General features: G+C 35.7%; 1 protein-coding gene across 1 annotated transcript in view; it reads right to left on the reverse strand.

Annotated features, from left to right (window-relative positions):
• Nucleotides 1-15,180, reverse strand: part of PRDM5 (PR/SET domain 5) — a 95,129-nt gene that overhangs the window by 25,064 nt on the left and 54,885 nt on the right. Inside the window, exons 15-16 of the mRNA XM_019474656.1 lie at nucleotides 12,375-12,535; nucleotides 8,872-8,965 (exon numbers count right to left, since the gene is read on the reverse strand). Coding sequence (XP_019330201.1) covers nucleotides 8,872-8,965; nucleotides 12,375-12,535 — 255 coding nt within the window. The remainder of the gene's footprint in view (nucleotides 1-8,871; nucleotides 8,966-12,374; nucleotides 12,536-15,180) is intronic.

A 15,180-nucleotide genomic window follows, 5' to 3' on the forward strand; every position in this document is an offset into this window, starting at 1 on the left:
CAGTCAGTAGTAGAGTAGGTTTTCAAAGGTATTATTTCACAAAGTGAGGGTGGTTGGTTTGGGAGGTTTTTTTATTTAATTTATATAAAAAAATATGGATAATGTGAGGGAAAAAAATCTTTTACCTTCCAAATACACTACCAAGCCTTAATCCTAACACTTCACATTTGGAAAATATCTGAAAAAAGGCCTGACCTTCTGTGTTATTATTTGCAACTCCACCATTAAACCACAACTCAGACTACAATCTGCACTTTTCACTAAAACATTTCACCAGGCTTTCTGCTATAGTACAGTATCAAAATCCAGTAGGCATATTAAATACATCTTAATTTGACAGCTTGTCCAGTCAACATGCCCAGAAGTAATGTTGTGAATGCAGCAATAACTAAGAGCAATTTCTATCATTAAAATAGCAAAACATTCAACTAAGACAGACGTAATAAATGCTATGTTTACCCTCGAGTTACAGCTGACTGTCATGTCCCTGCTGTTCAAGAACAAACTGCTCAACACATTAATGGCACTTCTGTACAAATAACCCCAAATAAATAATCCTTGGATAAATTGCAGTGGATTTAATATAATTCAAAGTCTAGACATTCTACTTTCAGGTTTTGTATGAATAAAAACAAAGCTTTTAACATAATAAAAATAAATTTAACCCTAATACAAGGATTACAAAAAACAATTCCATGATTGAAAACCATATGGGATTTTGATCTGAAAACATGTCATGATAGAATTGATATCTTTTTTCCTCAACCGTGTACATCTCTAGCTTGAGATCACAATACCTACTGGACCTTAATGTAGCATAAAAAGTTAAACACCAGATTCGTCCATTTCACTGCAACTCAGGATGGACAGTTTCCTATGAGACATCTGCAGTCAAAGGTGCCGTAAGGCAGTATTTACAGTGAGTTTAGCACCCAGATTTCCCAAACTCAGATACCCCTGGGAGCAAAACAATTAAGAAACAAAACTAAATGCACATTAGTTCTTCAAGATTTCAGTGGCTACAGCTAGACATTTAATCAAGACTTTGAGACATAATAATTCAAATTAGTCGTATGTGTTGCTATTTTCATACTCTATTTTGTATTCCCTGTAGTCAATTTAGCCACAAAAAAAGCTATTTACAAAATCAGGCAGAGACCTGATATAAACACCAATGTTAGTGATTACTTTGAAACAATGACCTCAAGTAAGATCAAACAAATATGTACTTTGCAGGTGACAAATATATTCCCATCAAATGAGACAAATGAAACATGCAACAAAGAAATAGTCCTGATCTGAAGAGACTGTAACAGAAGTGGCTGAAGAGACCAGAAAAGCAAAAAAGAGAAACAGAGGCACAGAGAAGATGGTCAACAGCATGCAAAAGTATGCATTTGATGAACTATTACATGCAGTTTTGGAAGCAGCCTCATAGAGCTCTTTCAAACCATATATGGGCATTACTTCTATTTAATTCTGTTAAATTTAGTCATATTTACCATCCCCATTCCCATGCGGCTTGCTTGGTCACTTGTATGCAATTCTCAGGCGTGTATGTTAGCCTTCATGTACAAATTCCCTGGCTTTCTGTCTTAATGGGAACTAAACCGCTGTATTAAGGAATGGAGAATTTGAATTATACAGCGAAATTATCAAGGGGGTTTTTTATACTTTTTAATATGTCTATGCTTGGTCAGTTGGGGTATTCAGCACCACTGGTCTAGATCAACACTCACTAACATCAGAAAGACTTATGACAGGTTGCGCTGAACATCTGATCATGTGTAGTGTATGTAACTTAAAAAGAATTGTTTTCTTCAGTTTGCTTTAAAAAATTAACAACAAATTATGGCAATGTGGTCCCTCAGAATCTTCCATAGACCATTTACCATCTTCTAAATATAGCTCCTTTTCAGATATTGAACCATGTATTATAAGGATTAGAAGATTTTTTTCTTAAATATATATACATGTATCTGAGTGTATTATTTCAAAATGTCAATTTTCAGAACAATTATGGTAAAGTATAATCCTTTTTAAAGGTCTAACTTAAGACTGAGTAGGGGAGAGGGGAAGAAGGCAGACTCCACCATCGCCCAACTGTGGTGGAAAGAAGGCAGTTCACCTGGGGAGGAATCGGGAGGCAAGGGGGCCATCTGGATCACACATGCAACACTCCATACCAGGTGATCAACAGGGCAGCCCAGAATGGGAATTGCAAGAGGGCTTTTTTAGTCAGAGATAATCTGGGGTGATGACAGCATTCAACAGCAAGTAAGGATGGGCAAAAGGTTAACGGATATAACAAAATTATAATCTGTGACATATGCTTTAGAACATTATCTGTTCATATAGAGCACTTGACAGCTTTACACATTTATCCTCAGCTGCTGTTGCTCTGTATACGGTGTTCCCATCAAATCAAAAAGGAAGTTTGTGTCCTTAACGGTACAGAATTCAGTTAATGTATCATACAAATACGTACACACAGACAAAGAAACCTAAGATACACAGAACTGAATTTCTCCCACGTGAAATGAACTTCATTGGGAATTAAAAGTTAAGTTAAATAGGAACTCAAGGAACCAAATTATTTCAACAGAACTTAAATTGGAAAATGCCAGAAAACCAATTATTGAATGAAGATTAAATATTCACACTTTAAGAAAACATTCACTAAATTTCACCACCTTGGTGTTGTACAGCACGTCAAATAGCCCTTGAGAAGACAAACATTTCTTCAAAATAATAAATTTCCTCTTGTGTAGAGGTGGCAGTTTTCTAGATACCGAGTAGCATTTTCAAAAGCATTTAATACCCTAGGTCTCTTAAGCATTTTTATAATTTTGACCAGGGATTCTAGGAAGGGAAAAAAACGGGAGAGTAATCAAGAAGCTTGGCCAACTGCAGCAGCTAGCTGCTCTCTTTACGACGCCTGGACTAGTCTTAATCTGGACTAGACAATAAAAACAGTGATCTGGCCTATACAAAATTCTGGCCTGCCTGATTTTCAACCATTAAACACTCAAAATTTAGCACTTTAGAAGGTAAAGAAGTACCCACACAGGAATAGCTTTCTCATGCCAAGAACCAGACAACTTCATGATTTCAAAGGTAAAATACTTGTGGACATCAGCTGAGACAAGACCCAGAAACACCAAATATACATGTAATTCTACACTCTCAGTCAGCCAGATAAAGAAAGGGATAGCTCTTTGACTGCTCTGAGGATAACAGTCCTGTTGCCTGGGAGAAATAGAAAAACAGTACTCAGGTATGGGTCAATTAGAGTCATTTCTTACACATCCTTCATTTTAACCAACATTCAAACTTGGCAGACCCTGAAGACAAAAGATAAAATATTTCTGCTTTTTTTTTTCTTCACCAATGATTAACAACACTAAGCCCATGTATTTGTGTAAGCTTTCTAACCAAGCTCCAATACTTGTGTATTTTCCAGGCACAAGGGAGAACCAGAATTGCTTTTATGTAAGTCAACCAAATGCATTTCCCATTCACTAAAAATGGACACATATTTAATAAGAAAAAAAAAAACTCGAATGCTATCCATTTCAAAATAAGGGAAAACCAGATTGCTTTAACCGTTTTTTTTTCTATTAATACTCTTTCTTTTAAGTATATAGCCATGTCTTACTCTTTGGAGCACAGAAGCGGTATTTTCACAGCTGAGAAGGTTTGTTTTCTGCAAAGTTTTGGGTTTATTCAGAGAATTCAGATTACCTGTAGTTAAGACCAATAGTCAAAATGTTTGTCCTATCTGGTCGATAAAAATTCTCACAATACAATTGAGGTTTTAGCTATTTGTAACTAAATGAATATGAAGACTAGTAAAGGGCCCTACAAAATAAGGCTATCTGAATCTGTACAGTAAAGCATGAAATAACTACCATTATTACTTACAGACTCTCATCAGTTCGACAGTGGTATTAAGATTTTAGTCACCAAAAAAACCCCGACACACTTACTTTAAAGAATAAAACAGTTTCATTCTTTGCATCTATCAGTAGAATTAAGCAATTTGGTTTCCCTATGAATGGAGCATTAACATCTATGACTTCAGTGAACCCAATGGTCAACCAAATCTTTTAAAGTAGATGCATTAATCAATCAGTAATTCATTTGATCTAAAGATGTCACTAGCATTCAAATAATCTATCCCTTATAAGAACATTTCTTCATTCATGGAAGCAGACAACAAGAAGCTGACAGCTGCATGAAACTTTACAGGTACTTTTAAAGATTTAACTGTTGTCTGGAGATAAATAGGACAATGATGTATAAACTGAAAGGTTTAGAAATGCAGAATCCTTACCTTTGAGGCCTTCTGCAAGCTCCTTTTTAAATTCGGTAGATAAAAGAGAGATCATTTATAAGTTATTGAATAGAAACAACCTATCTGTAGACATCTGCAAGCTGTTCACTGACTAGATACAGATACATTTTTTCACATACTTCATTGTGATATGAGAGGAAGTTCCTTCAAGCTACCCTTTTATCTTTTTTTTAATGTAAGAAAATATAAATTACTTATAAGGTAATTTGCCAGAAGATTTGCTAGAATGAGGATCCTGGCTGTACATTATTTCTTATGTACATGAACAAACAGTTGCCTGTTTAGCTATAAAAACTTTGGGGACATATTTTACACAGTAATAAACAAGAGTTATACTGTACTTCAACTCATTACTTCCTTCAACTACTTTTAAGTCATGTTCGTAGATGATTGAACTACTGTTAATAACCAAAGATTTTTATTATAACTCCACAATTAATATTTTGCTTGGTTACTTAGGAATTTTTACATGAAAGTGCAAAATTTGGACCTAGATGTTTATATAGTCGGACCTTAAATATGACTTTAAATATGCTCAAATGCCTAGTTAATCAAATTGTAGAAATGTGACTACAGTGGCAAAGTTAGGACCATAACATCAGGCTCTCAATGCAGAGGATGAGAGACATCTCAAGAAGGCAATCGGCACCTAAAGTTATAGGGGACAAGTATGATGAAATGTTTTCACGAGCTTATAAAACAGTCTTTAATTATGGAAATGGAAATTGAAAAGGTAAGCTTAATTGCGTTGACACGAAGGATATAGAAGTCCACAGTATGAATGCTTTTTGCTGTTTTAATGTAATCTCTTGGTATTATCTTTTAGTCACGTATATGGAAGCAAATTTACAAAGAACCTTCTTAATTCATGCTTACAAAATAAAGCCACTTTTTCCACATACCGGAGAATGTAACATGTAAAAATGCCACATTAAGTCACGGCTTTTAAATGGTATAGAATCGAAACATTAATCTTTTCAGAAAACATTTAGGACAGATGTAAAGTCATAGATATCTTACTGGCTTTTTATCAGGACTTTGACTAAATGCGATGGAAAAAGCAAAATAAGGTTACGTTTTAACCTATGTTTGCATGTGTAAGCATCTTCTGGAAGACACGTATGAAGACAAGTAATTAGGAAAGCAACAGTATAAATATCAGACAGATAAAATGTGTGTGTGTGCATATATATATTACATAGGCACACACAAATACATACATACACACACATAAGACAGCAATTAACATATTTAAATACCTATGTATAAGGCGCTGCACAAACTGCAGCCAGTAACTGTTAACACTGAAAGTTGCTTGAAACTTCAGGGAAGTAATTAACCTCCTGGCCCCCAGTTCTCAAGCCTGAGGAGCAGACCATAGAATTTCTTTTACAATTTATGAACAAGCCAAGGAATTTATATCGCAGTCAGAGGATTCTTTTGCTGAATTAACCCCAGCTCCCTCTGACCCTAAGAAGTCATAAACCAACAGGATACAGCAGAGGGAGAATGTGCTATAGTGTTTCAGCTGACCTACAGAGCGCTGTCTCTGTCATGCCAAGGCTGGAAACCCAGATGATGAATTACAGAGCAATATGCTAGTTCAGATACAAACATCAACCCCTTCCCTCTATACGTGCACATGCAGACATGTTCACTCACCCCAAACCAGCTCAGTTTCTGCAAAAGGCCAAGTACTGTTAGGGCTCATTTACAGAGTCTTACTCTAAGATAAAAGAGGGAAGAAAATTTCTTATCAAGGAAGCATGCATACCTCTGTGAGTAACAATATTTGAGAACACATGCTGCGTATTAAATAAAAGCCAAAATCCCATTAAGCTTCTCTTTTTGTATATGGATTGTTAAGCATATCAAAAATACAATTCCAAAGCAGAACCCAGGAGGGTACCCAAGAACCTCGACTTTTATAAAGAACAGCTTTATAAATAAAAAAAGGATAAAAATTGATACACAACTCTCTTTAAGAACAAACTCTGCCTGGCTTTATGTTGTAAATACAGAACAAAGCCTCTTATACAAAGTAGCTAATAAAACAAAGTCTAGCTGACCATGTGCACAGAAGATGGGATAACACAAATGTCTGCACCAGGACCTCAAACCTAATCAGCTGTAGTCACTAAGACATGAAGGTCTTCGCAATATTTACACTATTTAGTTTAGCCCCAGCTGAAGGCTTATCCACAAAGATGAGTCATCTCTTGAGAAAACGGACAGTGGCTGGTTGTTTCACTTCTAGCTCAGTATGAAAAGTGATACTTTGAAGTCTGACCAAAAAAAAAAAAAAAAAAAGCGGGCACAGTTTTGAATTGATTAATTCAAACCACAGAATTTAATAGATACCAAGAGCATGAAGTATTCAACACTGCAACATTTAGAAACCAAACATCCATCGCTGAATAAAATATGTTTGTGGCTCCACTGTTTGATGAACTGAAAATTTCTTACAGCTCAGAAAATCCCTGAAAAGTTGTCAAGGATTTTCATGATACAGTGAACTTTAATACTAAAAGCCATTAAATGAATACTCAACTTTTTTTGTACTGTTTGCAGATGACACAGATTCCCTTCAGCAACTACCCTTACTTGCTTAGGAAATGATGCAAGCTATTCCTCAGAAAGCTATGCTTCCTCAGGCCCACTGAACATTGGACAACAATTTCCTCTTGTGATTAGTCTGCACATATTATGATTGTGAACTACTTGGCTGAAGTCTTCAGGTACAGCACAACTCAAAACCACCTCTCCAGAAGTACAACGTGAATCTAACTATGGCATTTTCTCACTAAACCTCACATAAGGCATTTTGCCTTATAACTTACAGATTTTTTTTTTTTTAAACCACAAGTCACAACTTAGCAGCAACTCCACCCCCACCCCACCCCACCCCCCTCCATTTCATCAGGATAATCAAGAAATGGTCAGGAATCATAACAGAATGACTCAAAAACAACCATGAAAATGTATTTCAGTTGATTCTCACAGTGAAGGATGTGAATCACAAAATTCTCCACCAAAAATATGATTGACATCACAATAGCAGCTAGACTGGAAGAGGAAAGGATCAGAGTTTATCACAGGTCATTATAAATGAATTTACCAAGGCATTTTTCCTGAATTAGTAACTCTCTTTAAAATGAGTGCTTCTAGCTTTTTAGGTGAAGAAAGAGGCCTTGAAACTTTCCCTCCTTCTGCAGGGGAGGGAAAGTTCTGCAACTTTCATAAGTTGTTTTCACCCTGCATATTTCCACAATTCCAACCTGTATCATCTCCTGTCAAGGTAGTTTCTCCCACTATATTTAATTTACAAATGTACTGGAAATCTTCAGTGCCTTTCTACTTCAAGTAAGTTCAAAATGTCACAGTTTACCATTTCTCGTATAATAGTGGCTACAAATTTTGCAAGGCTCTATAGTCAAGGTTAGAGGTCTCTGGTGTGTGGTTTCATGAAATTCACCTTAGCCTAACTCCTAAATTTAGGAAAGCCTGCTTGAGAGAGCTGAAACATTAAATGTATCTGGTAGCAGCACATGTGTGAAAAGCATTTTCACTCAGACAGCTATAAAGCATTTTCCCAAGAGCTATCTGCACTATCAACTTGAAAAACTAGGGCCTTTCTACTCTGTGCAAACTGATGAATAACATCAATAGTACACAGAAAACATACCTAAAGTTTAAGGAAAAGGCCTGTGAAATACAAAAACCCAAAAGCACCACATTAGTAAAAGAATAAAGCAGACTTGCCTGCAAAAAACATTGGAATATGAATCCAGAGATTTTCATGAAGAATTAGAGTAACATTTTGATATTGCTTAAGCATTGGAAAAAAAAAAAAAATCTATAATAGTCATAGTTTTCATGAAAGCCTAGTATGCCAAACTATCAGAAAATTAAAGGGTGATGTAGTTCCTTGTGGCACGGCAAGGTGAAGGTAAAGAAATGTCCATAATTAAAACAGCAAAATAACTTCATAAAAAAGTTAACACAGATTAGAAATCGAGGCAGTCATATTCCTAGAAGCCTGGACTGATGTGCTGAGTGACTAACAATACTATTGAATTGCTCCTTTTACTCCTGTCTACCCGATTCATTAAAGTACAGCGCAGGTGGGTAAGTGGTTGGTCCTTCCAAAAGGCACAGTCCCCAAGCGTTCTCTAAATCCTCATACCACATGCTCCATGAGTGTTGGGGTTTTTTTTTCTTCCTCTTCTCTGCATCTTCAGGAAGTCAAAAAAAGAAGAGAAACCCACAGCTTACGGGACCGAGGAGAAAGACAGAACAGGTGAGATTGTGCAGGAAGGACTTTGAAAGGAGTTGATAAGGTGAAGCTGTAGAAGAAAGAACAAGAATAAAGAGGAGGAATGGACAGAACAGCTGTATTGTGATTCTGGGTCTTGCCAGCATTTCTGTTTGTAGATAGACAAATTGTGGACATACTTACAGATACCTTGTTATATATTTAGAAAGTCTTCTGTTCATTACAATAAACACTGTACCTGTGTGGCTTCGAATATGAACTCTCAGTGTTCCGTTGCTTGCAAACTTCTGTCCACAATACGGGCAAATCTTCTCTTTTTCTCCTGTGTGAGTCTACATGGGGTGTGGAAAGACAAGAACGAAAGCTTCAGCACAGCTTTAGAAGAAGTGAAATACGGAATATTTTAACTGTATTGACATTGACCACTATTGCTCCATTATCTATTTTATACCATCACACCAGGCAAAGATTCTAAGGAATTAATTGTAGGTGTTCTTTCAATTTTCTTCTAAAAATTCTAAACAAAGCTCATTATTAATGGCAAAATAAACTGGCTTTTCAGTTCCTAAGTTTACTATTTCCTAAATAGTTACTATTAAAAATGCCCAGTTCACACCTTTGTGTTTTCATGATTGCAAGAATAAGACACCTATTTTTCAGTTTGATACCTGCGAGAGTGGTTTCTAAACCAGCGAACAGTAATTTGGTTACCTAATAAAATTAATCTTCATAAATGGGTCTATTTTTAAAAGCTTATAATTCCACAGGAATTTATTGCATTATGAAATGTAGTGAAAGTAGTTTACCTAACCTAGTATAACTTTTCCTGTTGCAAACTTGAACTGGAGCTTTAAAAGGTCTCTATGGAGATCTGTGCATACGATTTCTGACTGCCTCATGTGAATGGAACTCAGCCATCAGTTCATCTGAAGTATGACAGACGACAACCCTTCAAGGTGCAAGTTCTCAGTGATTTCAGTTAACACAAATTGCATACTGGATCCTATCTAGTTTGTAATAAATACTAGAATCAGATTGCATTTAGAGAATTGATCACGAGAAGTATATCGTAATTGACACTAACACTAAATCATACACTGAGCTTGTCTTTTGAAATCAAGCTTTTAAGGCTAGAGTGTGTTGCTGATGTAAGAATTATTATTCCAAAATGGAAAAAAAAAAAACAAACCACAAACTCTCCCATCCAACCTGTGTGGTCAACAGCAAGACCACCTTGAAGTAAGTTACATACAGGAGTTCTCATCGTTTTTCACACTGTACTTTCAACGCCCAATTCTGAACTGAAGATTTATCAGCCTATTGAATAACTTTTCCTTACAACTGCGACTGCTTTTTTAGTGGAAAATTTTGGATTACTTCATTTATAAGTGTTAACCTAATTTAAATGGGATAGGAAAGATAACACATTAAATTATATGTACAGCTGACAATTTGGCTTTCAAGCTTTGCACATGGCTCTCTTCAGATAGGGAAATTAATTCTTATTTTTATGAAAGACATTGAAGTGATATAAAACTCTTCATTACATCATAAAAACCTTATCTCACATAGTACATATTACGATGCAGCTGAAGGAAGAGTAAATGAGATATAATTTCAATACTGGACGGACTTGCATAGTTTTCATTCCCTGACATTAGGGATATGAACGTTAAATCCTTCTTGATTAGGATAGAGTTCTTTAGAAATCACTTATACCTCTAACAGCAACACTGGGGGACACCAGACAGACAGCTATTAATTCATTCCAAACAACCAAAAAAAAAAAAAAAAAACCCAAAACGATTTCCAGGAGCAATTCATTACAACTACAAGGCTCACAAACTACAGCTAGTCCTAGTCTGACAGCAGCACAAAGCAATAGCAATTACAATTAAGAAGGAATGTCAAAGAAAGAATAGGAATCAATGATAAACAGTAGCTGCTTTCCATTAAAATACAAATACAGATATGTATATGGCCATTTTTAACGTGAAATAGTAAGTCATACTGAATTTTTTAGAAAGCAATCTGAGGAACAGAAGTTTAAAAATTTATGCAGAGGTCATCAATGATTCCAGGTAATATTTTTGATTTTTGGATCTTACGATCCATCTTGGCAAGATCCTTCACAAAAAGTTCATCTCAAATCAATGTATCAGTATTATAGGCTAGGTCTGTTACTGAAGTGATTAAAACAAGTAGATAAGGATGAAAAGGATTGTGTGTCTGAAAAACAGTCTGTTTTTTCCAAACCAATCAGTTTGTCTAATGAAAGATACTATGCCTTCCTAAGGTCTTGCCCCCCCAGAACATAATCAGAAACAAATCGCAAGTTTATTTTGTCTACCCTTTATTTTTGAGTTCCTTAGACCAATATATTCGGGCTTGAAAAACAAATGTCCTTTAATATTCCTTATTCTAGAAGTTATTAGAGAAGAGAGGAGGCTTGAAAAAATGTCCTTTAATATTCCTTATTCTAGAAGTTATTAGAGAAGAGAGGAAGAGTATCCTACAACATAAATTTCTCTCGCTATTACAGCAAAATTCAGCTGATTTCACAGGCTGAACAACAACTGATGAACCAGGTTATTTGAATCTCAATCATCTTATAGTACATGTACTGAAATCTACAAACAAGGCAACCCCATGTCATTCTAGTTCTTCTAAAGTACAGGCGAAAATCTTCCACTAAGTGTATCTGGGAGAAATACATCTTGGTTATACAGTTATGTCACTCAATCACAAGAAACTTTACTTTCCAGCAACTATAATTACTAAGTAACTTAATGCATATTAAATATGAGACAAGCAGCATTTAAAACAGACTGAAGACAAAAGACAGACAGCAAATGCATTAACATACATTTAATGGAAGATCAAGACCTTTAAAAGACCACAAAAGAAACGGAAGAGACTTTGTTCCTAGTTGGTTCCATTACTTTTTTCAATCTGTAAACATGTTAGAAATCAAACACATATTAAGGAGGCAGTGTTGTCCATTACATTAGAGAATTCAATAGTCTGCTATCTGCCAATAACTTGATTTAGGCTCCAAAGACGTGTGCTAATTCCCGCACCTGTAAGACACAGTAGGGTTGGATAGACATTGAAAGACTCCCTTACATTTTTCCCTCAATTTTAACTACAGATTTGTGTTGTAATGCACAATACTTACCATAATCATGTGCTGAAAATGTTGTACCAAGTAACTCAGTTACACTCAGTTTTGTTATTACAATTTTACATGCATATATGAAGTGCATACTATATGCCAAATAATATATGCATGATGTTTTTCAACAAACTCTCACAGTCTGCATTTGGTTGCTACACCTTAGCTGATTTTCCTCAGCTGATTCGTTCTTGGTTCAATTATTTTCTTCACATTTCTTCCCTGTAACATAAATCTTACCTCAGGTCAAACTAGTGAGAAAGCTTTCTTCTAAAGTTTACCCCAATTCCATTGCAGAGATCGGTGGAAAGGAGTATGGTAAGAGCAGTGCAGCAAGTCCCATCCTGCTACACACCTGATGCTGGAGTACCTACGCTGGATTTATACATATGCACCCGCTGCAGATTCTGCATGCCACCAATAACCCCACTATCGCAATAAGCATTTTAGAATGTTAAGCACCATCACAGCTTTCTACCGAAAAGCCAGAAATGCAGAAGCATCTGGGAATTTTATGTTTAGTCACAACCTTAAGGAATGAATATGATAGAACTGATTCTACTCACTTTCTTATGACTCTTCAGGACTGAGGGTGTCACAAAAGCTTTGTCACAGAGATCACACTTGTATTTCTTATGTCCATCATGTACAACTTGAATATGAACATTTAATGTGTCCTTTCTTTTGAAAGTAGCATCACAGTGATCACACTTGAAGGTCCTCTCACCTTATGAAGAGAAAAACAAGGTTTCAAGATAGCAGATTTTTGTGGAAATACACTAATGCTTATTGGTTCAGAAAAATGAATAAAAGCAACAAAGACAAATGAAAAGCTGGGTCCTGAGAACAGAAAGAAAATAAATTACCACATCAGGTAAAAATATCATTGGGAAATTAAGAAAGTAGGAAGTAGTCATCACTGCAACGTCGCCAGAAATGTGAGCTTAAACTCTATAGCCAAAGGTGAAACGGCAACCAGTGGAAATGACTTCCAGTGAAACGGGGCACAGGCTTTACCAGCACCTCCAGTAACAGACCCTCTTTATCGTAACAAGCAAAAAGATTAAATAGGCTTCATCTTTTGAAACTTAAATGGTAAGAGACATCTTCCTGAATTTACAAGAATTCTCAAAACAAGAAATACTTGCTTTGAGTAACCTACCTCGTTCACATCAATAGAGGCAAACTCGTATGACAAAGAGGAAGTAACTTTTAAGTGTTATAGCAGTATTACTATTCAAACTGTGGTGATGTGGTTGAAGGTTATGGCAGAGGCCAGGTTAATATTGCTAATAGTTTTAAAATTCAATGAACTACCTAAGAGAGGGGAAGAGACATTGTATTCTGAAAATCTGCATACATCTTTTGAGAGAGAAAAAAAAAAGACGTGATTCTTCAGAGAAATCATTACAATGAACCTTCTCTTTATCATTACTGTGAATGCAGAAGAGAATATTTCTTCTATTTGTTAACTTCTTTATTAAAATCACAAGTTAAACATCTGCAACATGGCATTCATTCAGAAATCCACAGTCTAAACTGGAAGTCAGGTGCCCATATCCCAGAAAACTTTCCAAGCAGTTACATCATGAAGAAAGATCACCATAACCTAAGGACTATCCTCCACTTCTTATTTTTCAGGACAGAGGTCTGATCTGCAGCCTCCTGATCCATATGGATAAGATACAGACTTGTATAAGCACAAGCTACTTTTTCCAGTAGCAATGATGCATATGTAGAGGTACACTTACTTCCTTGCTATAGCTCATTAAAGGATAAAATCATCCCAGCCTTGGTCCCAGTGCAAAGGCCAATATGAATGGAAATTGATTTCAGTACGCTGTGTATTAAAGCCCATTTGATGCTACATGTTGAGCCACCAAAAAACTTTTATTATATATTATACATGTGATACGTATAAGCGAAGCTTATCAATACAGTGGTGCCTCAAGTACCCACAAACATTCCAAAGCCTAGATAACCTGTTTCTCTCCCCCATAAATCAACCATAACTGCCCCCCCCAAACCTCTCATTCTCTGTTGGTTTGGAAACAAAAATGGTTTTGTCTTGGATGACACAAGAAGAATATGCTAAAAGGTATTAGAGTGTAAGTTGCCTTATGCTAAAATACTTCCAGTGTAGCTATTCAGAAAAAAATTCAGGGTCAACAGGGATGCAATTTAATATGCTGTTATGTGGAGGTTTAACACTGATACTGCTTCTAACTGTTCAGTGAATCACTTCAGTCCTCATCTTGGGAACACGAGACTACCCAGCTAACAAAGTGAAGTCATTACTATTTTTACTAAAGGAGCATGCAATTTTCTACTGCTTCAACAAAGGAAAAATATTCAAGTAATTTCTTTTAAAAGTTACTTCTAATAAGAATTTCTAGGCTTCATGGATTTTTTTTTTTTTTTTTTTTTGGGAGTCTCTCTTAATAACTCAGCAGCTCTGAGTGAAATAAATTGAAAAAAATGAAGCAATACTAGACATAATTTGAACAAATTGCCATGTCTTCTGAAGTAAGAAATATTTGTATGATTTCCATAAATTTACATTATATCATTATGGTTTAAGACACGATTCAACATTTGTTGAGTTTCAGGAAGATTTGTCCTTTTTATCCTAAAGTTTTGTTTGCAATCATTCCTATCATTTTCAGTACTGCACTTCCATTATGATTTGAGAAGATAAATGACTTTCAAACAACAACAAAAAATAATAAGGTAATAAAATATCAAACCAACCAATAGGTTCAAATATAACCTCCAGTGTCAGGGAATTTCAGAACTAATGTACTGTTCAACCGTATCTCCTCTGTGTGTACACATTATAATACTCTTCAACTACATATAGTTGCAATGCCAAATATGTACTTAGCCAAGTCCTGGCTTCAGTTTAGCAAAATTTTTCAACATGCAAAGTAATGGCAAGCCTAGAACTGGGTATTTTTTCAAATGTTATCCTGGATGAAGGCAAATAATCAGTGTTTCTCCTCAGCTTCCTTATTTAGCAGAAATCTTAGATCTCATCATAGAAGAGCCATCAGAACACTGTCTCCACTCACAGATGGCTCACTGAACAGTCTTTATGTCTTGTCTTTTTTTTTTTAAAGCCATAGACAAAGATACATGAAAATTTAATGAAAAAAATACCATTAATACACAACTACGGAAGGAGTTTCGGAAGGTTCCTCAACGACATAAAGCAAAAGTCTAAATCACTTGCAACAAGATGCGAGTACTAAAACTCCCTGAGCAGCTCTGGAAATCCTCTTGTAGAAGACTGCAGGAAAAAACAGACCTATGCAACCTATTTCATGACACCTCATTGTTGTGATAAAGAGCAAACAGATTTCATATGGTAAA

This window comes from Aptenodytes forsteri, unplaced genomic scaffold (genome assembly GCF_000699145.1).
Source record: "Aptenodytes forsteri isolate BGI_AS27 unplaced genomic scaffold, ASM69914v1 Scaffold317, whole genome shotgun sequence".
Lineage (NCBI taxonomy): Eukaryota > Metazoa > Chordata > Aves > Sphenisciformes > Spheniscidae > Aptenodytes > Aptenodytes forsteri.